Here is a 27,529-nt window from a genome sequence, read left to right as displayed (position 1 = left end):
CAACCCCAGACTCAAACTCGAGGCTGCTCAGGACACTGCAAAACATTGAGGCCAATTAGATGTGAGCTCTAACATACCAGTTTTCCAAGCAGACCCACAAAGACAGATGCAAACATTGCATACAGCCTCTGGAAAACTAATTCTTTATTCAGGATCAGGACCCAGCTTTGCCTGTTTTTGCCTAGGTAGGATGAGACAATATTTTGGCTGCTAACGTGCCAGAGTTTGGGGTCTGTTTTTTGTAAACTGTCACCTTTTTGGGGTGCCATAATGAATTGATTATATTGTTTTGAAGCAGCCACTGAAATGCATTAACCAACCCAAAAAGGGAACAATCAAACCCGTATCAAGTTTCCTTAAAGGCAATAGAGTAAAAAGTCTTCCTGCCTTCATACAATTAATAAGTGTTCTTCAGTTATGCAAAATAAGACCCAGCTGGAGTGCATGTTTATGTAGCATGAGAATGAAAACAAAGGAAAATAAAATCTAGTACTAGCCTTGAGTGTATTTCTTCCCTTAAAACATGGACACAATGAATCATTGAAGTGAGAATTCTGACCTTTGATTCCATTAAGTGCTAAAGCATGCGTTCAGCTTCAACCATGAACCAAAGGCCTATGGATTCTCATCAATTATTCAAAAGCTAAAAATGTGCCAAAGGGCCTTGCTGAGTAAGAATACTATGACACTATTGAGCCCTAGTCTAGGCCAACGGTGAGATACATGTTACTACTACTGTTACAAACTTTTAGGGAATCTTCCTTTCTCTATTTGAGTCATAGATTTCCTCTTTCCATGAGTACCTGGCAGAATCTGTATGCTGAAATGCAGCTGAAAAGTTGCTTAATGGTTGCTCTACGGTTTTCATCTGGACAATTCTGGGTGTAGACATCTGAAAGAACAACACCAACACTCACGGTTCGGTGATGTATCCACTGACTGTGGCCATACTCCAGGGTTCCTCCCAGCTCCCGTGTCAGCTGACTTTTGTCAATATAGCCATGCAGATCAGACACAGAATTTAACATGATGATCTGAAATGAATCCAAACACAATAGACTGAGAGAAATAATGAGCCCTTTTCATTATTGTTCCTAGGATCTGGGTTTGCCTTAAACATGCATGACCAAACTGCAGTCCCAGCATAGGCAGTGTATGTTTGTTCATGTAACAGCCACAGTTTAGTTCCACTAGATTTTGCCTTCTCAATATGTACATGGCTATTCTTGAACTAACCATAATTTGACATCATCTCGCTCCTTACTAGGCTGAGGATGCAGTCATTTTGCATGTGCATCAAGAGCAAAAGTATGGTATTTATAATGTTCACACAGACTTCCATGAAATAATTTATATATTTTCTAGGCAAGTTATTTATAGAGAAGTGGAGGTGTAGGCAGGTTAAACAGCTTCCTCAACACCAACCACTTGATTCAGGGAAGTGCTGAAATGAGACCACTGAGAATAAGATTTTCCTTTCAGTTGTACCATTTTTATGGCACTGTATGTCCACTGAGTTCACTGGCTTTCTTCTGTTCTAGGCCATGATGAAAGAAAAAGGAGAGACAAACCTAAATCAATTTTCTTATTTTAAAGAGTCTCCTTACCACTAGACCTACTTAATGAAAGCAAAACCATATTTGCATTCAGCTTCAGGTAGGCAGTATTACCTTTTGGCAACCACTGTAGATCCGGCAACACAAGTGGTTACACAAATAACATATATATATATTTAATAAATACATGTATCTCCTTGTTCTAACAGCTAGAAAATACACCATGATTTCAGCAACAGAAAAGCAAGATGTTTTTCTTGAGCATCTTGAGAAATTTGAAGCCTTAGGCTTTAATATATGTCAAATGTATTACTTCACTGCCACTTAGAGAAAGGATAACTGGCTATGACTGTTAGAAGGCTCTAAGGGAGCATGGTAAGTACACTTGCACACACTGTGGACAATGAGATGAGCATAGATGTATGGAGGCAAGAAGATGTATATTCTGGGCTGATAGTGCTGTAAGAAAAGCCTTGAGAACAAACCCGAACAGATTTTTAGCTGATCTTTGTTACAGAATTATTCTAGAATAATTCAGGTTGGCAGGAACCTCAGGTCTCTAGTCCAACCTCTTTCTCAAAGCTGGGTCAGCTGTGAGATCGAACCAGCTTGCTCAGGGCTTTATCCTCCTGGGACTGAGGTTTTACAGCCTCTGTGGGCAGTCTGGTCCACTGCCTGATCATCTTTGTGGTTAAAAGGTTTTTTCTTATATCGAGTCAGAACTGCCCTTGTTTCACTTCATGTCAGTTATCTCTTGTCCTACTGCCATGCACATGGCTGCATGCTTTCAGTAACCTGCTGGGAGGAACTGGAAAGCTGCTGCTATGTCATATTAACCCTCCCAAGCCTTCCCTTCTCAAGGCTAGACAAGCCCAGTTCTCTCAGCATCTTACAGAGCCCTGACCTTCTTGATGGCCCCCTGTTGACCTCACCCCAGATTAATATTTTTTCTTGCACCGAGGGAACCAAAACTGGACAGGATATTTTCAATGTCATCTAATGAGAGCCAGATAAAGGGGGATAATTGCTTGTCTCAACCTGCTGGCTGTGCTTCTGTTAATACTGTTGATGTTAATGTGGGATGCTGATAGCTTCCTTTGCTGCCAGCGCATACTGCTGGTTTACATACAGCTTGCCGTCTACCAAGTTCCCAGGTCCCCTTCAGCAGAGCTGCTCCCCAGACAGTCAGGCTACAGCCTATATTGTTGTCAACAATACACACTGTTGTGTCCTTGAGAAAGGAAGTCCTTCCCAGCTGCAGGACTTTGCATATGTCCCTTTTGTATTTTATAATATGCTCATCAGCCCATTCCTTGAGCTTATGTTCCAGCGGCCCTGTCTTTGAGTGTACCAACTGCTCCTCTCAGTTTAGTGTCATCTGCACACTTGATGGCAGCACACTGTCACCTCTTCCAGGTCATGGATAAAGATGTTAAACAGGGCAGGTCGCAGCAGATATCACTACACAACCCCACTTGCTGCCCACCTCCAGGAAGAGTATGACCCATTAACCATCACCTTATGATCCCAATCATGCAACTAGTTTTTAAATCCGTCTAGTTGTCCACCTATCCAGACTTTAACATCCTATCTTGGATACAAGAATATTGTGACAGATGCATCTGGTCCCATGGACCTGTATGGATTGAATATTCTCAAGAAGTCCCTGACTTCTTTTTTCACTTCCAGCAGTTCATCTTCTCCTTGAACCCTGCTTCTAAACACAGAGGCCAGGAGACCTTGCTGGTGAAGAAACTGAGGCAAAGCAAGCACAGGGTACCCTCAGCCAAAGCTAAATGGAAAAATATTCCCTGGATGTGTTACCAAATGCTGTTTTGTTATGATCAAAGCCAGAAAACTCAAAGAACTATATCATCTTGGAGTAGCCTCAGACTGGAATGTGAAGTCTATGTACTACTTTCTCAAAGGTGCTTTGCAATTCAATAGTAAGTCTTTGAGCTTTGTAGCTCTTCCCCATCAGAAATGTTGCTGACAAGTTGGAAATCTTTTCATACTCCAAGCTTCACTGAAACTGTAGAGGAACACTCTCAAGCACTTTTCTTTTATGAAGATGTTTGCTTTAACCTGATATGCTCAGCATGAGCCACAAAACAAGTCTATTAATGTTGCCAGCTGTGGTGCTACCCAACAGGGCACAAGTCTTTGCCCTGCAGGCATCTCTGCAGGAGAAAGCCTAGGAGTAATCCAACCTCCATCTAAGAAACCAATCTTGCAGAGCATTAGCATCTTCCACTTCTTGCCACATTCAGCAAGCTGGAGAAAGGGAGGGCCTGCATAAGCAAGTCAGCACAGAACAGAGCTGCAGTGAGGTTGCTTCATGATGGGTTAGGTCACCTGAAAGTCACAGTCTACAAAGGTCAAAGCGCCTGCTACAGACAGGTTATTCAGCATTGTGTACACTTCGAATACACTTTAATTCAGTTCCCAAGATGGGAGGTTCCCTTTGTAAATCTCTGGGTGTTCCTTTGGAATTCCCAGATTTTATCTCAGATGAACCCTGGTGTATCTGTATCTTGCTCCTGGGTAATGATATTTCACTATTCCAACAGAGTTTTACCTCAGGAGGTTTTGTTAACCAAACTTGTAGGTTAATAAATCATATAAATCCTGCATTTCCTTATTGCATCTGGCTTATTGTTTCAGCCTTTATTTCCTGCTCCTGTTTGATATTCTGGCTTCAACTCAATCCGGTGTTGATTTAACCCAGCAAAACTATTTTACTGAACATATTTGCAGTCTGATAGTTCGGATAAACTCTTTAACAAATGTTTCCTTAACAAATCCACACCATATTCTTGAAGCCCCTTTTGAATGCTTGTGTCCTGGCCCTGGCTGACTCATGGTTGTGACAGGAAATGCAACACACTCACAGCCCAATTGTGACATTAATGTCATAGTGCCAAACACACCACGTGAACAACCAACACTCAAACAATTTAAAAGATGATGGTGGTATTAAAGATAGGTGCTGATACCTAACTCCTTGAGTAAGAATATCTCCCGTGGGACAAGAACTCTCTGGCCCTGTTCTCATGCTTGGCATGTAGGATGCTATTTTCAAGGGGCGCAAATAGATGTTGCTCTCAGTCACTTACTCATTCTCAAATCGGGGTACACTGGGGCATGCCCAGACGGTCTTTTTAGGATGGGCTGCAAACACAGGTGAAAGGCCCCTCCAGAGAGCATGACAGACCTAGGAACTTAGGACACCTTTAGCACAACCCTAAGCAATTTATAATAGAATCAGGCATATATGAACGGCCTATATATAAATCTGACAGGTTTTCTACAGATATCTGGATAGGAGGCAGGCAGATCTAGCAGCAAGCACAGCATGCTCTTAGTTTTTGTAAGACTGCTCTTTGTAAGAGCTCTGTGGACATACCCAAGATGGCTCAAAATCTGAACATCCAAGACTACCAGAAACTAAACTCATACCTTCATTTTCCTGCTGGTTAGATAATTCTTAATGCAGTGCTTGACTCCTGCCAGGAATTAACCTCCCTTCCAACTATCATAATTTCAAGTTGGATTTGAAATGCAACACTGTTGTCAAACAAACTGCTAAAAGTATAGAAGATGCTGAACTGTTAGAAAATGCTAGTCCTTGATGAAGTTGTCCCTTTCAGGGCTACAGTAACTGGTACAACAGTTGCTATGGTAACAGATCATGGCTTACTAAATACAGGAATATCCATTTTTTTTAAGGTGCTATAAAATTAAAAGATTCTGTTTTGTAATCAAACACACATTTTTCCATCAATTTTGCATTTTAATTACCAAAAAGCCACCCTTGCCAAACTACACTCAACATTACAATTTAATCCACGATAACCAAATGACTATTCATGGTTCCTTTTCCATATGTATTGTAATAAATGGGCCGCTGTCTCTTACTTCAAAAGAAGCAAGAAGTGTGTTAAATACCTGAACTTCAAACTTGGGTATCAACAGAGCTAGATTTCATTGGAGGAGAGCCATGGGTCTTTTGCAAAACAATGTAAAACCACAAGCAAAATCCAAAACAATCATATGGAATGACTCCAGTAAAGTAATTGTGGAACACAGTATGAGTCTGGTCCAGGATGAAACACCTGAATGAATGAATCATGATTATTATGAATCAATAATCATGATTCAAGTTTATTTATAAAACACTTGGAAACCACATGCAAACATGCAGCTAGGAACTCCCAAAAGAGCTCTCACAGAATAATCTACAACTTAAACTCTTTCAGGATTGATAACCTGCTTCAATCTGCATTCTCATCAAGGCACAGCATATGCCAAGTGCATATAAAAAAAGAAGTAAAAACCCTAAACTTTGAATCTTGAGGTCATGGGGAATCATAAAAGGCATTAATAATGCACAATGCTATGCAAGCACTTAACAGGGGCACTGTCAGCGGTCCCATGGATAATACATAAAATAGAGCAGAATTCAGCCCTAGCCTTTCACTGCTCTGTAGTCCTAAATACTTGTTTGTTGCTAGGGTGACAAGATCTGCCTCTTTACTACATTGGGGAATAGCTCCACTAAGTTAAGAAGTCAATACTTAAAATCCAAGCCACATTTTATAGCTAGACTGACCTACATGGGAATATAGAATCATAGAATGGTTTGGGTTGGAAGGGACCTTAAAGATCATCTAGTCGCACCCCCTCTGCCATGGGCAGGGACACCTTCCACTAGACCAGGTTGCTCAAAGCCCCATCCAGCCTGGCCCTGAACACTGCCAGGGATGGGGCACCCACAGCTGCTCTGGGCAACCTGTGCCAGTGCCTCACCACCCTCATAGTGAAGAATTTCTTCCTCATATCTAATGTAAATCTACCCTCTTTTAGTTTAAAGCCATATCTATTAAATATTAGGAAGCATCCACTGGTAATTAACTCTTTGGTATGACTACTATATACACCATACAGACCCAGATAAAAGTCCCCAGCTGCCACTTGCAATCAAATTTCAGTTACTGGGTTATGAGAAATTGCTGACACCTAAGAACTACAGACATGGAGATAGAGAACACACGTGGACAAAAATAAAAGCGCATGCTTACCGGTACCTTCATTTTAAAGTCATCTCGATAGAGTTTAATGCCAATGTCAGCGATTGTCCTTTGGATAAAGCGTGAGGGTCGTAGGACAAACACCAGCTGCAGGTTTCCTGGAAATGCTCCCTGCAAGAAATATAGAACTATTAGAAGGCACAACTCTGCCTTAAAGGAAGGCCAAGGGAATTTTCGGTCAAGTGTTTCCTAAAGAGGGCAAAGCAGGTAGCTCATATTGAACCTTGCTCAGTCCAGCTGCTAATATCAGCTGGTCCCTTCAGCACGTGCCTACTGCCACAGCCTCCAAAGCCAATAGAAAGACTGGCCCATGGATTTTAGTGCCCAGCCATACATTGCTTTCTGATATGGATTTAGCACAGAGCTCTAAAGTTTCTGCACTGGTGCCTTCCTTCCCAGATCTGAATCACACCACGCTCCCTTCACACCACCACGCCAAGGTTTCCCATTCTTTTTAGGCTGCAGCCACTAGAGGGCAAAACCGGCTACCCTCGTTGGGCTTGGTGGAAGAAGCTGCTGGCACAGATTAATTTCCCAGGCTGACCTACCTTCTCACCCTGGAAAAGGTTTTTAATCTTTTTAACCTCACGTATTTTTTTTCCTACAAACAGGCACTCAGCGCATTCATTAGACATGGCCCTGCCTGCAACACCCAGCCTATAACTCTCATGCACTCCTCAGAGCTCCTCAAGCGTAAGGAAAGAGCAATTTCTAGAAGAGAGCAGCTAAAAAGAACTGAAAACGAAATGCAGTTCTGTCTAAATTCCTTGAAGGGACTTAAAGTCACCTTGGTCATCCCTCTATTCTACACCTCTGTGTATAAGCGCTTGCTACTCACACAGCACATGCTCCTGGCAACAGATGTATGAAACCAACTGCTTTTATTAGCTGACTGAAAGTCAGTGCTTAGCTCCAGTGCAAATGAGATATAATAAGTTATTAAGAGTTTCTGAACAGAGATCACTTACTACCATGCAGACACAAGCCCCTTGGGATCCATTTCTTTCATAAGCAGGCCACGTCATCACTCCTTAGGGCATAGAAGGCTACTTCTGCTATCCACTTCTAGGAACCAATTTCAAATTGCTATAATTTATATTGCTGTCAACCCAGCAAACAAGCAATTTGTCCTACTTCATCAGTAAAGGCGGCTGTGTAATTTGTTACTGCAGCTTCCTCCCTCTCTTACTTAACACTCATGAACTTCAGGGCAGGGGAGAATCTGCATCCAGTGTCAGAAAATGGGAGCTAAAAATGAGCATGTGAGACTGCATCCTGTGCCAAAGTTCAGTGGATAATTTTAATTTCTAGAAGATAAATAATAAAAGCAAGCACTTACTGCTATTCGTGTCAGGGATGCCTTGACTGCACTCCATTTGTCCCGTCGTCTGTCTATGATGATGATGAATCCGATGCTGGCAGCTTCCAGACTGCAAAACAGATGAAATAAGTATGCTGGGTTACATGGAGATACTCCTGTTCCAAGGAAGTGTACTGCAGCAAAAAAAACAGGCTCCGTCAGATCACCCTCTAAGCCCATTACAAAAATGCAACGTACAGTGAAAAGTATAAGTATTGGGCAGAAATTCACATGAAAACGAAAGCCAGCAAATTTTCTTTCCAGTGTAAAGCTAGCAGCTTACACAAAACATGAATATTTTATCTGCTAAATCTGTCAGCTGCTATGCTATTCCGTTGCCAAATCTAGATGATATGAATAGTTCAGGATCACAAATTACACTGTACTGTATTGAAGACAAAAACCTCAGATCTTGTTTTCTCTGCAAAATAATTCAGGTTAATAGACACCCCACTTCACTCTTCATTCTCCAAGCATGCTGACATCTGACAGGGGCACTTAGCTCCTTGGAGTGAGCATCCCCCTACTGTCACCACCTCCCCTGTGTACACAATGCCTCAGAAATTCTGAGAGGCAAAGCAGGAATGGAAGAGTTGTATCTTGCCAACCACAAACTGGTTCTAAGGTTACAAGTCATTCAAAAGCATCCTTTTAACGTATTGGCTAGAATAACAGTTACTGTTCCTTCCCAGTACTTTTCAAGGAGGATCTATGAGGCACTGCTGTGATGCTCCATCCCATCTATGTAGACTGCATAAATATCCCATCTTCTCCCTGTCTCTCAAAACCCCCACTTTGGTGTGCAGGGCTTCAGCGGGACTGCTCTACCTTCTGCCTTCCAAGAGTGTTCAGAGTTGGAGAGAAGTTCTTGGAAGCTAGGAAGTACACATCAAGAAAAATCTCCAGAAACGTCATTATAGCAGGATGACTTAGTCATCTCTGGACAAACCAGAGGCAGGCAGAAAGAGTAAAAAAGATATAATCAAAGGACATACTGCAATCAAACATCTAATCACAGATTAAGATCTAAGAAATCTTATAAGACATTTCCTTGATCCCTTTTCCATTGTCCGTACAAGAACAACCCAGGAACACTGTTTTCACGGGTCATTCTATGCAAACTCATGTCAATAATCCACCAAAAAGCACCAATGTTAGCAACTCTGAGCTTCTGCTACAGCTCTGCAGGATCAAGAACAGCAACTTGAAAACCAAAGTCACACAAATCTGGGATGCTATGCAATTGTTCCTAATAGTTCATACCAGTAATAAGAAAACTCACTGAATTTCCCACTTCAACATTTTTACAGCATTGCTCTGAGAATTACAAAATTTAATGACCATAGATGATCTTTCCTCTTAAGTAGTGCAATGTGCAGCTTTTCATACAAAGGATAGAAAAATGTGTTTGCAGCAGTGCCTCTCAAGCACAGGGAAGATAATTAATCAGGTTTTCCCTTTTATATATATCTACACACACAAATACATGCATATGCTTCAATAGCTTGACAAGTGTTTCAAGAAAAATCTACGTGTTTGCTGTAGATGTTAGGAATCAAAGGTTCAGATGAAACCAACTAAGAAATTGTGTGTATTGCAGATTGTTACAGAAAGGGTGTGAGAAACTAAACACAGAAGTCTCAGCTTGGGGCCTTCCTAACCTGCCCAAAAATCTGCATTGATTTTATCAAACTGCTTCAGCCAATTGGGACCAAAAATTGCTTTGGAAGTCTCATAGGTAGGAAAGGCCTGGGAAAATCAGCCTCAGCCTCCAGACCACCGTGTAGCATCTCTGTGGACAGGGTGCCTGTCCTACCTAATGAAGACACATAGAGCAAGGTCAGGCTTTTTCCTGTCTGCCTTGACAACCAATGCTGCAGCATTACAGGTGGGGTGCCAGGAATTTTGCCAAGAAATATTTAGGTCACTACAGAAAGGAAACAGCTGTTAGAAACCAGAGGGTGCAAATGCCTGTAGGAGTCACAGGGGGAAGGAAAGGAAAGGTGGGGTTTTGCTCCTCTGTTCCCATTTAATACCCCTGGCACAGCATCTCACTCCAGGCAAAAGGCTGGGGGGGGTGTAAATCACCACTGCTCAACATCAGAGCTGCACCTCCCCGGGGCACATGGGTCTGCTGGTCCCTGTGCCAACAAGAGCCCCAGTTACTCCATTTACTGCAGATGAACCCCGAAGCTACAAACCCCCTGTACTCCAGCTAATACAACCACCACCCCAAAAGGTAAAAAAGCCACTGGGAAGCCATCAAATAGAAACACACCCTAAAAACCAGACTGATATGGGTTGCACCCAGTTCCCCAGCCTAGGGAAGAGGAGGCCATCCAGTGGACACTGCTGTCTGACCATCCAGTCCACAGAAAACTGGCTTGTTAAAGACGGGATCACACTCACAAACAGATACCTGAAAACTCTCCTACATACTATCAATCAGTTCAGACTAGTCCAGGATAAAGTTTTACAATATTTGATACTGATAATACAGTTATCACAATCCAGTGCTCCCAAAAACAATCCCAGCACCCTTCCTGGCCTCTTGTTAAAGCACAGATTCAAGCACGCTCTGGCCTCATACAGGTGGAGGTTAGCCCTTCTATTTGCAGTTCTTCAAATGACCAGAGAAATGAGTAATCACACGACAAGTGTCCCACTTAGGTTTCTTTGCTCTTGCAGGGAACAGCATTTGATCCAAATATCCATCTAACCAGAACAAATACAAAAAAAACCTTGTTGTGACTAATTATTTCAGAGAACAATATTACAATTCAACATCCATGTTGCTTACAGTGTGTTAATGAAAGTTGTCTGTTGTTTGGAACAAATTTGTTAGTAAAACAGTGAGATATGAAGGGGGAATTAAGTCAATGCAACACTTTCAACGCTTATCTATTTAGATGACCTTTGAAAAGGCTGTCTCTTTAGTATTCTTTATATATTTTTGACAGCCATGTTAATTTTTGAGAACCACATTAAAGCAGCAGGAAAATGGGAATGTAAGAGGACATAATTTGAATCAAACAGATCACCAAAATATGACCTCTACTCCAAAGAAACAAAGAATATGTATTAGAATCAGCATCTAATTATGTTTTCAGCTCAGACTCCCACAACCACTTTGTAGCTGCTGAATATCTCTCAGACAACAATTTGACACACAGAATCAGGTTCAAATCTGATGCAGTTCCATTGAAACCACTGATATATAACAAAATGACCAAAGAAAGCATGTTAGCTAAAGTTAACAAAATGCTGATATTGGTCTAAAGAAATATATCATTCAACTAATACTAGGATAATAAAAATGAGAACAATCTGTTCTTTGCAAAAATTATAGTGTAGCTAAACCACAACTAACTATACCTATAAGCACCATATTCTCACACACTGATTGCACTTAGTAATTGCTTTCTTTTACCTGTCTACCTGGTTTGAGACTGACTAAAGGCTTTCTAATAGGAGTGTGCATGGAGAATTGGAGGCCTAAAAGAATTCAGAATCAGACCCTTATAACGATACCTTGGCGAGCAAACTGCAAAGGAAGTAACTGACAAGACAGCATCTGCCAGAAGTAACAAGCACAACTGTGATTTAAACAAACAAAAGTATTTGTGTCAAGTAAAACTTGCCTCTTGACCTCAGCTCTAGCTCTTAACTCCCATTTTTAAAAGCCCCTCTGACATGTAGAGCCAAAGTCACTTAAAAAGGGACCTTTGCTGGTTTTTCAAGTAACATGTCCATGATCAAGCAGTTCATTTTTCCAGATGTTCTTCTGCATGGGGATTTGTAACAGCATCCAAGCCTTCAGGCATCAGATGCAACAAGAAAAATTAAATTCATAGAAAACAGGAACAAAGGCTTATGAAATACAGAGACAAGAAAATGCAATGGAAGCAGCAGATTAATTTTCTCATGAAATTAGGCTTGGCAAGACTGGTCTTGGGGGTGGCAAGAGCTGGGAATAGTGAACACATGGGAAAGGGAACACTGCTTATCAGTTGCCACTGCAAATCACAGTGTTTCAGGCCAGTTAAAGAGACAAACTGAGGAAATGAAAGATAAAATAGATGTTGATATAACAAATTGGATTTAAACATGACAAAAGAACAAAGGACAGCAAAATACCACCGAGTGTGCAGCCTAGCTATGTTGGGGCACTACTCACGGTTTTCTTGCTACAAGACCAAGTGTAGTAAATGCAGCTGGCTGGCAAAGACAAAACCTGCCAACAAGCCATGCCTGGCACATAGGGCTGTGGGGGAAGGCACAAGGCCAGAACACTTTACTGCACAAACAGTGCAGGTACGATCCTAGCTGCAGAAGTGTACGAAGAACAAGTCAAGACATGAGGTCTGAGAGATTTGTCAGAGTAAAATGAGAACCAGGCCATTAAGCAAACAATTGAGGTACCTATTCCAGTATATGTAATATACAATGTTGAACTTATTACATTGTCTGAGATGAAATGGGTAAAAACCAAGAAAGAATAGGCTGGAAAATTACATGATTTCAAGGAGGAGGAAAAGAGTAGGCAGAGAAGACAAGAAAACCACGTGCTGCTTTAGCAAAACAGCTGAGCAGAGCACAAAAGAAAATGTGGGAGAACATCTATATCACTCGAAAATCACTCCAGCAGGCCACATAAAGGCAAGCAGCAAAAAAAAAACCGTTCACAGATACACCCCAGTAAAACTTGGCTGCGACATGCTGATGGATGCAACACAAGGGTCTAGACAAAAGAGGTACTTTGGACAAGAGAAAACTCAAATGGGCCTGTAACTCTGACAGAAGTCTAGACCTCCACCTTCTGCAATGTTATCCCTTGGTTTTCACCTTGATGTTCAGGATTGTACTAATTGTCTTCACTGAGATAAACCAATGGTATTTGTATGTTTGGCTTTTTGTTGTTCAGTTGGGGGTTTTTTTGTTTGGTTTTTGGGTTTTTTGGTGGTTTTTTTTTTTTTACTAGATAGGCCTGGCTGATGTAAGAGCTAAATTTAACCAGGGAAACAGAGAGAGTGTCAGCAAATGATCCTATTTCAGTCAGCATGCTGAAAGGAAAGGTTATACCAAGGTCTGAAGGTCATTTGGCGCTAAGGGATGCATGCAGATAAGCAGCAGTGGGAAGAAGCCCAGCCAAGATGGCAGCACCAGCACAAGTGGTTGTACAGCTGAGAAACACCACTCGTGTGTGTATCCAGAGGAAGGGAGTTTGTTTAAACACACACATCCTATCAGTAGTTTCTCTGTTTCGGTACTGTAATATCTCTACCCTTATAATGGAAACACATTGGGATCTCTCCAGTCCTCTGAAAAGAGGGATTTGAAGACGAGTGCAGCAGATAAACATCAGGCTTACCACCATATTGATTTCTGGCATATTTGTCTAGATCTACAGACGTCTGGCAGAGGTTCCCTTTCCCTGAACAGAATGCATGCAATCAGCAGAGCTGTTTCATCCTCGACTCTGAATTCAGGTTAGCCCTTAAACACCGATTTGAGGAGAACAGAAGATGTCAAATTTCCTGACCTCTTCTGGAAGGAGAGAAGGGTACCTGTTTATCAAAGTTGTTGATCCATATCAAATGGAAGAGAAGGGAATTCTGGCCATGGAATAAACCAAGTAAAGAAGAACTTTCTGGAGCTATCTATTGCAAGTGTGCACGCATAAAGGTATACATGAGTATACGTGGTGTTACTCTGTGTTTGTGGACGTGTATGTATGCAGACTCCCTTAGCGGAGCACTCTCATGAGCAGGTGTTGAGCCAGAGGGAAAATTAATCATATTACAAAAGTCCCAGTGGGCTGATTTTCCACCCAGAAGAACAGCAAATGTTTTAAAGCCTGTAAGTAAACTGTGGTATGCCACAGCTGGTAAAGCCAAATTTGCTCAGCAACATCAAAGACAAGTGTATGCCTGCACATCTGAATAACAACATTTACTGTCTATCTTTTCAATGTTTTGTCATATAGCTGCATAAGAGTAATCGTTCCAGAGGGACTTAGAAAGTTACTAACTTACTGGATGATGTCATCTGCAATTGCAGATCTTATCTCCACAACTAGCATGACTCTTTTTCTATAGGATGTGCAGGAACAGACACTACAAATGATAGATATTCTCTTTATGTTTGCCTGAAAAGCAATGCTGATTTGTATGGTTCATTGAGCTATGAAGAAGTATTTCCTATGATAAACAAGGCAAACTCCTTTTCAAACTATACTTCCTCTTACCTGATTCACGGCCATGCCCTTTGTAACGCCACAAGAGTTAGAGACTATTATCTTCTCTCAGTCACTTTGATACCTGCACCTCTTCACTGAGAATTAAAATAAAGGGTGAACTACTAGCAGTGAAACAACACATACAAGAAGATTGTTGTAATATGCACAGTAGTATGCAATACAGTAGTGCTGATGAAAGTAACAAATGCAGTCCCTTTACTGCTTGCTGACATGTTATGATAGAAGCACTCTCTGTGCATGGACCAGCAAACTGCAGACTAACAAGACTCTGCTGCACCCAAACAGGTCCACTACTTATGCCACATTAAGATTGTACATCATATAGTTATGTCACAAATCACACAACCAAAGCTTGCTGCTCAGGTTCTTCCTCCTCTAAATTAAAACCTTTGTCCCTCACTATCTACATAAAGGATGACAAGCTTCAAATAGTGACTCAAGAAATGTGGTCAATCTTCCTAAAAGCACTGCAAGAAAAACTAGCAAACTCCCTGGAAAACTCACATCCCTACAGTGTGATATATGACTGAACCCAAGAGTCAAAGCAATGTGCTGGTACACAGAAAATGTAGGTTCAAACCGCAGTCTTTCACTGACCTAGAACAGGTCATTTAAATCAAACTGAATAGGCACTTACTCAAGTTTTGGTGAGCCTATCTGTAGTATAAGATATTACTTACACATACCTCATCATCTGTAAAATAGGCACATTGCAGATCTCCTGACTTTAAAAGTTTTGAAACTTAATTTATCATCTTTTGTGCATTGCTCTGGGATTCCTCAGGGGACAAGAAAACACAAAACTGATAAATAGAATCAAGGCAAAGGTCCATCTAGGCCAATACCTTGTCTCCAATATTGGTAGGTAGTGCATACTGAGGCAAAAGCAGAAGGAAAGCAAAAAGGGCAATCTTTCTTCTCCCAAGTCCCAGCATGAAGAAATACAAGGATTTCTTCAGCCAGAGTTTGCACCTGAGCCATTGTGTTCAGCTGCCATTGATGGAGTTATCCCTCATGAATTTGGCTAATTGCTTTTAAACCCATCTCTACTTTTGGCTTTCACACAGGCTGAAGAAGCTTAATGCATTTCTGTCTATCACATTGACAATGTAAAGTGCTAGTTCCCCAACATGTGACAACATTACTGGGAATCACCCACCAGCATACCAAATGCAGAGAGCTGGAAAACTAGGTTTGTGTTTTTCTCAGCTACTATTGCTGTTTTGTTAACCCTGAAGCTGGTCATCCTCCCAGTCCCAATGCTAGCGAAGAAATACCTAAGACAGAGTTTCTTCTGGCAGAACAAAAGCCCTACAGAGCAGAGCTAAACAATGACACTGTTAAGTTCACAGTATGTGGTTTCTCTCAGCTTGCTTTGGCAAGTCTGTACGGGGAATACATGTAGGTGGAGCTGGAAAACTTACTCAAACTTGAAGGAGGCACGTTTTCCCCTCATCCTCCTCTAAGCACCTTTATACACGAGACCACAGGAAATAATAAATCCCTGCTGTGCTTCTAACTTGCACAAGCAGCCATAGTCCAAAGGCAGGATCAGGGGACTGAAAAAGTATTCAGCGCTTTTTTTGGATAAACAAAAAGTAATTCAGCAGCCAGGCCTTAGCACGTTTCCTTAGCACAGTGGAAATGCATTTGTTTCACTATCCTAGACAAACATCAAGGAAAACATCTAGAACAACCTCCCAATAAATAAAACATCAGAAAGCACATTGTGCTTGCCAGAATCCTGTCACCAGGGCACCTGGCTTGCTTTCTCAGAAAAGAGAAAGCTGCACAGAAAGGTGCCCTCAGAGATAGGCAGCAGCAGGACTTATGTAAGTTTGGCTCCTTCCACATGCAACCCTTCCTTTGTTACACCCAGTTCTCCTGACAACTTTCACAAATGCTCCTCAACTCCCTTTTGATCTGCTATTTTTACTGCTGCTCTTCAGATCTATACCCCCTCCCACCCAGTTCAAGCCCTGAACAGAAAACCTGTCCTGTGTAAAGCTTTCTTTCCCGTGCAAATGACGCAAGTGGCTCCTGGGGCCTCCTGTACACAGCCAAGTTCCACACTGACTGGACGAATGCAGAGTCACTGGCACATCCTGGTAGCACCCCTGAAAGCAGTGAGCCACTGAGAAAGCAAAGCTCTGGGAAATCAAGACATTTGTGCGTAGCCTCACCTGGGAATGCTGGTTAGATATGTGACCACATTCAGAAAATCTTCATCAGGTATGTCGCTGAATCCTGCAAATTCTGGAAAGGTTATAATGGGTGCTCCATCCTTCCCTCTTCCTCCTGCAAAAGAGAGGTTGTAAAAATTAGAGTATGATTTTATGTCTTCAGACAGACTGGTCAGTACTTTAAATGGGAAGCACTGGCATATGCCTCATTGAAAAGCACCCAGATCCAGTACACATGATCAGTGTCCCACTTGGTATTATAATTGACTGTAGTTTCATTACCTCAGTTTACTCCAGCTGAGATTCTAGCCTCTGCTGTTTATTCTCAGCTTTTTCATGAACCTTCTGCATAGTTCTGGTTAAGTGTTTTCTTTGGTTCATATTTTCAAGTAATTTCTTGTGATAATATTACATTTTTCTATGTATAGGTAGACGACTCTGGTTTCTTCTAGACATTAAATGAAATTAAGTAGTAGAGCTTTGAATACACACATATAACCCATGACACAGGCATAGGACCAATCAAGTCTTAGGTTTTTCCTTAACAAAAAAAAAAGCATTCAAAGTGCATGGAGTGTTTAATCAATGAATTTTGCTCATCTTGTTTATTTGCATCTAACCTCTATTAAATAGGACAGAAAGGTCATAAGCAGCAAGGTCAAGAGAAGTCCCTGTCTGAGGGACTCCATGATCCAAACAGCAGTATTCAAACTCTGGTAGAGCTACGGGATGCATGGAACCCAGCCCTTTATAACTAAGCAGCCTTTACAGTTCTCCTGAAACAATGCTCAGCTCTAGGAGATGGTGCAGTACACAGCACAAACCCCGTTCCCTTGCAGGACCAATCCTAACTTGGTTCTGCTAATAAATCTGGGCATCACTCAAACCACACAGAAGTTAACAGGAGTTTTCTCACCAACTTGGACTCAGACGGAGAGCAAACGAGGCAGTAGCATGTAAAAGTATAAACGCAATGAAACAAAGCTTTTGTTACTGGTACCTTATTGCTTAGTGCTCCTTAGATACTGTATTAAGGACATGCTTTTCCCTGAGTCTTTCTCCTTCCTCTGCAATCTGTCAGCCTTTTTTTTTTTTTACACCAGCCTGAGGAACTCTCTATTAACCCAATACTGAGCCTAGTCCTGCAGTACAGACAGTTTTCCTAGTCATTTACTACCCAAAGAAGATTCTTGTCCAAGCAATAGCCATGTCCTGGGTTTCCCCTTAGTGAAAAAGAAACAGTGAGAGGCAGGCAGAAAATTACCTCCTCAAGGAAAGTATCAAATAGATTATCCCATTAGGAGCATGAGAGGAAACAGAGACTTAGGGAGAAAAACATGAATTCTCATTCCTCAAAATGACCCCCTAAATCTCTATAAACGAGCCCTGTTTCCAGGCTGCTCCCACAGATTATTGCCTTCTGTTGACAACCACAGCTGATGCCACAAACGACTTGCTCCTGCTCCTGCTTTGGCGGCTGTTGCAAAAAGGTGCTCCAGTAATTCCTATAGCTACGTCTGTGTAAAGCGGTCAGCCCCTTGCTAGTCCTGATCCTCTCTCCGCTCACCCCTCCCAGCCTCAGTTGGATTATTTAAGGTCCCTTCTGTGCTGTCCAGCCATGGAGCTGGGATGCTGAGGACAAAAATACTTGCATAAAGAAAGAGTTAGGGCTCTGGAAAACAGGAATTTCTAACAAGGAAACCCTTTTCCTTCTTGACATTTGGTGACACGGTAGCTGCATCAGGACACTACCTTTAGCCCCTATTTTCCTTTCTGAAATTGATTGTTGCTTTGATGACACCTGAAAATGACTCAGTTGTGTTACATCAACAACTAAACTCACCCTGCCAGAGAAAAGAGAGGCCTACAGAGCCTCAAACAGCTTTCAGCCAAAATGCAAAGAAAGAAAACTATCACCCACATGATACTTTTTGAATTGGATGCTCAATTGTTGAGCTGAGCACTTTTCCAGCCTCCGCTTTGGCAGACAGCAGCATGGTCTCGGGGCAGCCTCTGCAGCCCGCAGGGACACTAATTGTGCCATCACGCAGACCTGAGTGCTCCAGCCAGCAGGGACCCAGTCCGGATGGTTTGTTGCAGGTTCTTGGTGACATGTCCTGGACACTGGCACTAAAAGGCAGGAAAACAAAGCCACTCGCCTGCTCTGCCTCTTCTTGCAGAGTTCGATGCGTGACATGGTGCTTCACAGACGGTATCTTGTGTGCGTGCACAAGGTTCCTTGGCACCACGGTTTCCTATTCACACGTTTTGGATGCGTGTAGATACCCTAAATGGGGTAGGGTGCAGTAACCTGGAATATTACAGTTTAAGGCAGTAATATTTGTTACTGGAGTAAATGATTCCCCTGGCTCCCCTGCTTCAACGCCTGATCATTTACCTACAGTTATCCTCAAGTTTTGTTTAAGCTACAAGTTTCACATGGCACTTCTAATGCTCCTGCTGATGAGGATCTCTTTGTGTTTCTCTTGCCCTCCCTTTCTCTTGCATCCACATTCAAACGTGCTCTCTTCCTCCGGCCTCTTTGCCCCAAGCCAGATGAGGCAGGTTGCTGACGCACTGTGTGTATGTGGGTGTGTATTTTTGTGACAGGATCTTCTCCTACAAAAAGCCATTCAAGGAATGAATTAAGCAGGCTGAACACTGACTTCTTCACTACCAGCAACAAATCTAGATGGACACTTAGGAGCAGCCTCACACTGAGCATTCATCTAAGAGCCAGATGCTCCTTGCCTATGACTAGGCCACATGCCCTTGACAGTTCTTGGACTCCATCTGATTCTCCAAGGTGAAGGTAGTACTCTCTGCCGCAACCAGAACAGAAGAACACTCCGAATGTTCTTGAGTACAGCTGTATTTCAGACAAAGGAACAAACAAGGAAACCCTCAGTTCCTGCCACACCATGAATTCAGGATGAAGTTTGAGGGAGTTCTGCGATCAGAAATTGTTAAGTGCTATGACAAGGAGAGAGCACAAATGTCTGAAGTGTTGGATGATAAGTAATAACACAAACGTTAAGAATGGATTGTTCCTGCCCATATCTGAATCTTGAGCAGCAGCTGAGTTACAAGGGAAAATGATCCATATATCTAGCAAGGCAACAAGAGTAGATGTTAAGGGATATAAGGCCAAGGGTGTCTGGAAAACTCTCTCCTCTGAATGAGAAATCAGTTCCATACATCTAAATGTTAATGCCATTTTGTTTCCTTACACTAAACCAAGATTTGCTGCAGTACACAAATTTCTGCAGAATGTGAACTGACAAGCTGCAGCCCTTTTTTTCCTAGGCCACCAACCCTGCCTTCTAGGCAGTTGCCACTAGATTTCTTCCAGTCCTTAAAATACTTCAACTGGCTACTATTCAGTGTCCTGGAAGGGCAGTGAGCACAAACTAAAAACCAACAGGGACAGTCTTCAGCCAGTTCCACAGCCATAAGGACTAAGTGCACGGAATTTGGCCCCAAGGACTCTCTGTATACAATCCCTTCACTTGCTGGGACTGTGCACCACCCCTACACTCCTGGGCATCACTTGTGAAAAGTGCAAATTGCTGAACAGAAATTTTACAATCCATCATCAGTAAGGGAGACAGGGACAGAACGAGCTCCAGCAGCTCAACAGAAGGCCAAAAGAATTAAAAAAAACAAACCGAACACTTCTCAAGGGAAAAGGAAAAAAAAAAAAAAAGAAGGCATTTCATGTAGCAAGTGAGGGCAGGAGGAGGAAGGCAGAAAAGAAGTGCTGACTAGAATGAGCCACATGAACACAGCATAGAGCTGAGGGGGTTACATTACGGCTACTTGAGGTGCACCTACTCCATTCAGCAGCATCTCTGCAGCAAGATAAGGGGGCCCAAGGACTGCCAGGAGCAAAGGAGCTTCACAAAAAGCCAGGGCAAGATGAGGCATGAGCTGAGATAAAGAGTCCCATGGGAGATGTGAGCAATTACTTGAGTTTAGTGCAGTCAGAAGGACAAAGATATACTGAAAAATAGGTGTCGGGAGCAAGGCTATGCCTGGCAGCTGTCCTTAAGCAGCGCACAGGCCTGTCTCACTGACTTGCAGCTCCTCCAGGCACCATTAGATGCCACCCTGCAGCACTCTTCAGGAGACCCAGCCACCTCAAACACCTCCTGGTAGCTCCAAATGCTGGTGCCCGGCCAGGGAAAGAGCAGCTGGTGGCAGCAGCCACAAGAGTTGAAGGTTCCTCTGGCAGGAGGGGAGGTTCAGGGCTGTTCTCTGGCTGACTCCTGACCCTGCCATAGGAGAGCCAGGCCATCCCGCTGGCAGTCTCCGTGGGTCACTGCTCCTCAGCCAGCCCCAGAGTTTTGCCTCCCAAGGAAACTCGACTCTATTTTGCCTACCTTCTCCTGATGCAGACCTGACCCCCCCTCCCAGACATCACCCATGAATACAACACATGCCATCACCCTGATTCAGCTCCATCATTTTCCTTCAGGAGATCCATCTCCTTTCTGCTCTCTACCTGTGCAGACAGCAACCTGCCTGGCATTCAACCCAAACTCATTCTGATTACAAATTTTGATGTATGATCAGAGTTAAACTATCAGCAAGCAGTTAAATCATTTGCATTCAGCATCACACACACAGGTGCATCAAACTCAACAACTTCGAGCACAAATCAGAAGCTGGAGGAGCAGAAGGCTGGACTGCCTGCAAAAAGGCAAGACTTAAGAGGAAAAGATTACAGTCAGCTTAGCAGTCTGCCTGGTTTGCCACTCAGAATGACAGCATCCCTTTCCTCCTCTTCCTGGATGCTTTCCTTATTTTCCACCCCAGCTTCTTGCTCAACTTTTCCTCTTCTCTCATGGCCCAAGGGCAAAGGAATAGGGAGAACCTGGGTGACAGAAGTACAGAGTGAATGTAGAAGGGAAAAAGAAGTAGGAGAGATGGCACACAAGCTGCATTAGGGCACAGTAATGGGACCATCACCCACTCTCATGTGTGCCAGTCCCAGGACGCAAAGCAGCATTCGTAGTTGCTCCTATTAGATAGACTTTCCAGCTGCCAATGCAGCCTGGCTAGATGTTGCAGTGAAGACAGGGCCAGAATTCCACTGTGGAAACAAAACAGCTGAAGTATTCAGGGGAGGAATATGCAGGGGGTAGAAACAGGATATAGCGGCACAGAGAATTTAATTTTGCTTTGCATTGTAAAGGGTGTGATTGACAAATGAGGTGCGAGTGCTGAATTCTGAGAGCTCTCACAGCTGAAGTTGCACATTGGTATGACTGATGTGAAAGCAGCAATCACAACTGCAGGCCAAGTTCCTGGACACTATGGGGATCATAGGAAATTTCCCATTCCTCAGTTCTAGCCCACCTATGCCTCCTGTCCAGGGACCCCAAATATCCATGGTTTAGACAATCAGGGGCTACACTGAAGCTCTATTCCATAGCCAGCAGCTCTTCTTGTAACACTAATAGCAGGTTTCATAAAGTAACATCTAACTAGAGCTTACCAAATATGCAAATCCCATGGGGAAAACAAAACAAAACAAAACCCAAACCAACAAACAGGCTATGGGCAAGAAAAGTTCCAGAAAAAAGCCTCCCCAGCTTGCCACAGACACCAACTCATCAGTATTGGAAACTTTTCTTTCAAATTTTGCTGACACATGCAGGCCAACTGCTTGGGCCTGCCCATACGCAGATAGCTCCTTAGTCATAGCAGATGTGAATACAATTCATCTCCTGGGTCACACAGCAAGAGAGGTCAGTGATATCCTGGCTGAAGTTTCACTGCCTTGGTCAAGTTTTGCTTTTTACTCAACATGGAAAACTAAAACAGAGCATGTAAGGGTTGTGAACGCTGAATTTCTCATTAAAGTTAAATGATGCTTCCTGGGTCTAGATTTTTACACAAGCTTCAAACTGTCTTTTGGTGAGATCAAGCCAGGTTTTCCAAAAGGCTCAGTTTAAACAGGAAGCAGACGGCCAAATAACCTCCAGGCTTTGGAAATCAAATAAACTGGCTTCAGAGTCAGTTACCCTTTTCAGCTATAGCCTCCCATCCACTGAAGTCCATGGACTTAACAAGAGCAGAACACAAAGGAAATTAATCTCTGCTAAGACACTTCTTGACAGTTTGTCTAATAAATTTGTGATTTAGTAACAGGATCCATTATTGCTGCAAATGGCAGATTGGGCTTTTTGACAGAGTAATTACAGATAAGAACAGGTTGTGAAGCCGCAGATAAAAAGGGAGGGGGTAGTAGAGGTTCCAAGAACAGATTGGTACAGTGGGTTATTAGTCAGTCAGCAGGACAGGAACAGTATTTTACCACTGGTTCCCCATACTTGAGTAAAAACTGGTTTGCATTCAAATAGCCAGGTTTTCAGTACTACCCAGCTTCATGATCTAGCTCCCTTAACAGCTACAGGAAACACACAAACATAGCCGTGCACTCTTATGTTGTCACAGCTGTAGTCCCATAATTGGGAGTTCAGTTTTAAGGGAAAGGAAAAAGGCAGTAGTGGTTTCAAAACCAGAATTTAACCACAAGAACTAGTACTCCCAGCTAGATCTCACAAGCTAAGCAAGGCTAGAACAGCACATGGAAAAAAAGATGACCAAAGCAGAACCATGTGATTAGGACATTATCACGTTACACCACAGCCTTTTCTGCCACTACAGTGGACCAGGGAAGGCTTTGGAGAGTTTCCCTGTTCTTGGCATGGACAGTACGGTCTTGATTAGTCTGGTAGAAAGAAGAGGCTGTCAGTATCTAATACATTCATTATAACTAGACCTTGACACAATCAAACATCAAATTCATTAGGCTTGTTATATAATTCCCATCATCTGCTCAGACACTGCAAGATAGTCAGATTGTCTTCTAAGAAGCTTGTACACAGCGATTGTCAGGAAAATGTTTCTAATGAGTCATGTCCAGAGAAAACAAAGAGCCTTTGACTCCAATTGTTCTACTCTTTCTCTTTTGCTTTACTTGCAAGGGAATAGTATGGTTTCCCTACATCTGCCTTAGCTGCCTGCTGTTAATACTACCATTACAAGAAAAAGCCGATACTAACCAAGTAAATATTTACTTGCAACAGTCAACCATTTACTTTCATTATTGCTGAACAAATGGACGTGGGGTCCACAGGATCCAACAGGAGAGCTTGACAAAGCTAGAGGCTGTGCAGTAGCACAAACCAGACTCACTGCTAACATCCTCTGAGCTCTGTGTGTGCATGCATGGAAGAGGTGGCTAGTGGCCCTCTGGAGGCTGCAGCCTAAAGAGTGAAAGAAAAAACCCCAACTGGTATAAATCAGCATATGCCATTTTTATAAATATGTTCAGAAAAACACATTATATGCCCCAAACACTCTACAAGTATGTTGGGAGTGGTTTTTACTGCCCACTGTGACAGGGCCAAAGAGCAGAGGGATTTTTTTTTCCCCCAGACAACAGCTACTAAGCTGGAACATATCAGCATGGAAAAAACAGGAAATAGGCTAGGTATCAGATTTTCAGTCTCCATGTAGGCAAGCACTGAAGCACCAAAATATTTGTGGTGAGTGTGCCTAATGAAAAGCAGCATGCTTTAAGGAAAAGCTGCAGAGCTGCCTAGAAAATAAAAATAAAAATCAAATGAGGTCATTTATGTGTGAATTACTTTAATAAAGGGAAATGAGGCAGGAGAGTGCCCAGATCTGTTTTCATTGGATGAAAAAAACCCACACCCAATCTTTCATTAGAGGAAAGAGAAAGTCACGCTTTTTTAGAGAAACACATGTTTGAAAAGTATAGTAATTTCTGGCTTGTACCTTTGTACCTAAACCTCCATTTGCAGGAGACAATAAAGGGACAGTAAGGAATATTCCTGATGTTGTATTTTACCTATTACCCACCAGCTGTCACCAACAGACTAAGGTATTGGGCTAAAGAGACCTCAGAGTAGATGATTTTACGTTTATGATCATCCTCAAGGGCTGCCACAGGGATTTTGGACTGGAGGCACCCAGATTTCCAAATGCAGCTGTAAACTTCAAACTGAAAACAATGTAGAAACTATGAACTATACTGCCTTATTTCTTGTTAGGATACTATTTCTGGACTCTGCTGAAGAGATTTTAGATAAGCCTGAAAACTCTTCAAATGGGATTTGTTATTTCTGTAGATGGGGACATGAAAGACTCCTTTTCACTCACTTTTAGTATTTGTTATTAGTAATTGTATGCCAATGAACCAGTTATTTGGCAACCCCTAACAAACAAGCTCCTCAGCCCTGCTTTCTATGAAGAATTATTTTCAAATTCTTTAAGCACCTTAGGATTAAATAGTCTTATTAAAACATCTTTCTGATCATTTCCAAGAATAAAAGAATTTGATCAAATGCGAAGGGTTGAATTTGCTAAAACAGCAGGTGAGAATACAGGCACTGCTGAAAAGATGAGTTCATAAAGAAATATGAAAATGTGTTTTTATATTTACCCTTGACACTTCTGTGCCATGTTTAATATTCTAGCTGGAACTCAAAATGGGTTTTTCTTCCTGTTCAGCAAAACCACTTCCCACAAGTTGCTCATGACATGCCATGTATAGCTTTTATTAATGGTCTCAAATGTTGCAAGGTAACAATAGTTAAAAGAAGAGCAGCCCTCCATTTTTTTACTGGATAGGCATTGCACACAAGACACTGAAATGTCACCATGCATGATGCTCTTTACACCAACATAGGTTGTTTCAGGCATTTGTGTACCAGTCAAAAGCCTTGAAAACAAAATTGGTTTCAGCAGCTCTGCATGCCTGGTAAGCAGAAAAAGCAAGCAGATCATTCTAGAGACCAGCTGATAAGTATTTTCTTGCTTACAAGGAGCAGACAAGCATCCCAGTGGTGATATGACTGAAGTTAACATCAAGACCCAGAAGGAACTGAACAGTGATTAGATTCCCTGTTCCCTTCCTTGTACTTAGACTATTTTAGTCAGTTTAGCACTAATAAAATGGGTGCGAGTAGCATTCCTGAAGCAGCTCTTTAAGTGAGGATTGGTTTCAAACTTGACAACAGCCCCCTGATTAAGAACTTGTCAGCTCCCACCCATCAGTCATTAATTTTTGCTGTTAAGCAGCTAGCACCTTAAAGGAAAGGGGTGCCCATCTTCACCTGACTACCTAATGCTTCTGAGACCTTGTTGTGGCATCTGTGCATTGAAATCTCTGGCAGTCAGGTGTGAATCACTTAACAGTAATACCAAGTTACTCACCATCCTCTTCAGTTCAGCATGGCAGAGCTACACTAAGCACATGGTATGCAGGTGAGTACCTGGACAGCCAAAGGAGAATACTGCAACGTTACCCCTCAAAACGGTCTTGGGATAGATGCTACAGTAGCATTTCCTAGTTACCCTGCACTGAGCACAATGATGGGATACAAAAGGTTTGAGCAATACTATGCAGTTGCTGAGACTGTTTTGCACGGAGGTTTACGTTTATCAGGAATTCTAGGAAGATGTGACCCTGAGATCCATTACTGTAGATGAGAAGGCAGCTGTTCCACCTCTGCTCAGTCAACACACTCTGACGAATGCAAAACAGTTAGTTATTGAGCTTATGAAACTGCCACAAGATGCTACTTAGAAACTTGAAAAATCAAGTTTTAATACTTAGAGCCCCATAAAGAACTCTCAGTAACTTAAGATTTGTATTTCATTTGGGAGCTTGGAGTGTACTTAATGTGAGGATGCAATAAGGATTGGGCCTGCTGAGTTGACCATTTACAGAGCTGGGTCCTTGTACTCACTGCAGCGTGTACCCAGTGCTCCTCTCCACCAAGCAGAGAAGGACAGGCTGTCCAAGAGTACCTTATTATGACCATCTCAGTATTTTGTGCAAACTCATGATACTTCACTGTGTGTGTATGCAGAAGAAAGAAAGCAAATTCTTAATTCCCTTACCTACAGATCAGGCAGAAACAGAGACAAAAAGTGTTGCCAGAGGCCATACAGTCAACAGCAGAGGCCATTTTAGGACCCAGATAAGGATTTCTTTTCTACAGTATCCAAAATAAATATATTAAATACTTTGGCAAATATTTCAATATCAGCTATTTATTCAGGGCAGGAGCTGCATCACTTTGTGTGACTGCAAACTTCAGGCAAAAAAAGGAGTATGTAGTAACCAAATCTTTAAAAGATTAGAACCTTGTACTTCAGAAATTAATTATTTTTAAAACAAAGGCAGAGGGGGAAGGCCATAAATAGCTCCCTGATAGACCAAAAATCTTTTCCCACAAACAGAAGGCCTGGTCATTGTGCAAGGATATGTACACAAAGTTCTGTTTAATTTCTTACCCTCTAAATCTGTTCCCCCCACCCCACTGTGGACAGCATGGAAAACGAGCTCACCTTAAGACAAATAAGCACAGCAAGTTGGCATTTACCAGTTCCATGCACTGTGAGTGTCTGAATGTAACAGCACTTTTCATTAGCAATACAAAAATAAGACTGCAACTGCTGTACACAGCTGAAGGGTGACAGCATGATAGTTTCCAATATGTTTCAAAAAGAATCCTGGAGCACGATTACCAGCAACTTCTTACCTGACAAGATAGCAAATTGCCTGTGGAGCTGCTCTATTATATCCACTGCAACCAGCGGCCGTATCTCCTGCTGCATGATTTCATCTGTGCAAGTGAAAACAGAAATCTTAAATGAGTTAATAAAGCCTTAATGACAATTTTCCCATCCTTTAAGAATCCAGAAAAAAAGACAACACTCAAAGGAAAAGAGCCACACTTGACTATTGGTTCAGATGTTATATGACTATCATGGAAAAGTTTATGATACTTACAGTCTCATCTTCAGCCTACTCGCTTTATCTATTGCCTTGTGATTTTAGAGATAGGTTTGCATAAAGCAGCTCCAGTAGATTTGCCAGCGTTTGTCACAGGTTTGCTCAAGCTGACAGCCTTCTCCTTACTACTTCGTGTTTCACATTAAGCCACTGCATTTGGCCTCCCACATAAAGCAGCTTTTCAGTCTTTTAAACAGTAACATCTATTTCAGATAGGGTGCCACGTTTCACCCTGAACTCC

General features: G+C 42.3%; 1 protein-coding gene across 7 annotated transcripts in view; it reads right to left on the bottom strand.

The window, feature by feature from the left end:
• The window catches only part of MCF2L2 (MCF.2 cell line derived transforming sequence-like 2), a 181,291-nt gene that overhangs the window by 112,691 nt on the left and 41,071 nt on the right, over nt 1-27,529 (bottom strand). For 6 of the 7 annotated variants that reach the window (XM_040613219.1, XM_040613217.1, XM_040613221.1 and 3 more), the window contains exons 2-6: nt 27,035-27,118; nt 16,449-16,563; nt 7,986-8,076; nt 6,638-6,757; nt 918-1,034 (exon numbers count right to left, since the gene is read on the bottom strand). In XM_040613219.1, coding sequence (XP_040469153.1) covers nt 918-1,034; nt 6,638-6,757; nt 7,986-8,076; nt 16,449-16,563; nt 27,035-27,118 — 527 coding nt within the window. The remainder of the gene's footprint in view (nt 1-917; nt 1,035-6,637; nt 6,758-7,985; nt 8,077-16,448; nt 16,564-27,034; nt 27,119-27,529) is intronic. The other variant, XM_040613218.1, reaches the window with a different exon arrangement.

The sequence above is a fragment of the Falco naumanni genome, chromosome 13 (assembly GCF_017639655.2).
Source record: "Falco naumanni isolate bFalNau1 chromosome 13, bFalNau1.pat, whole genome shotgun sequence".
In the NCBI taxonomy this organism is placed as follows: Eukaryota; Metazoa; Chordata; class Aves; order Falconiformes; family Falconidae; genus Falco; species Falco naumanni.
Note: the sequence above shows the minus strand (reverse complement) of the source record. Positions and strands in the feature narration are given on the sequence as shown.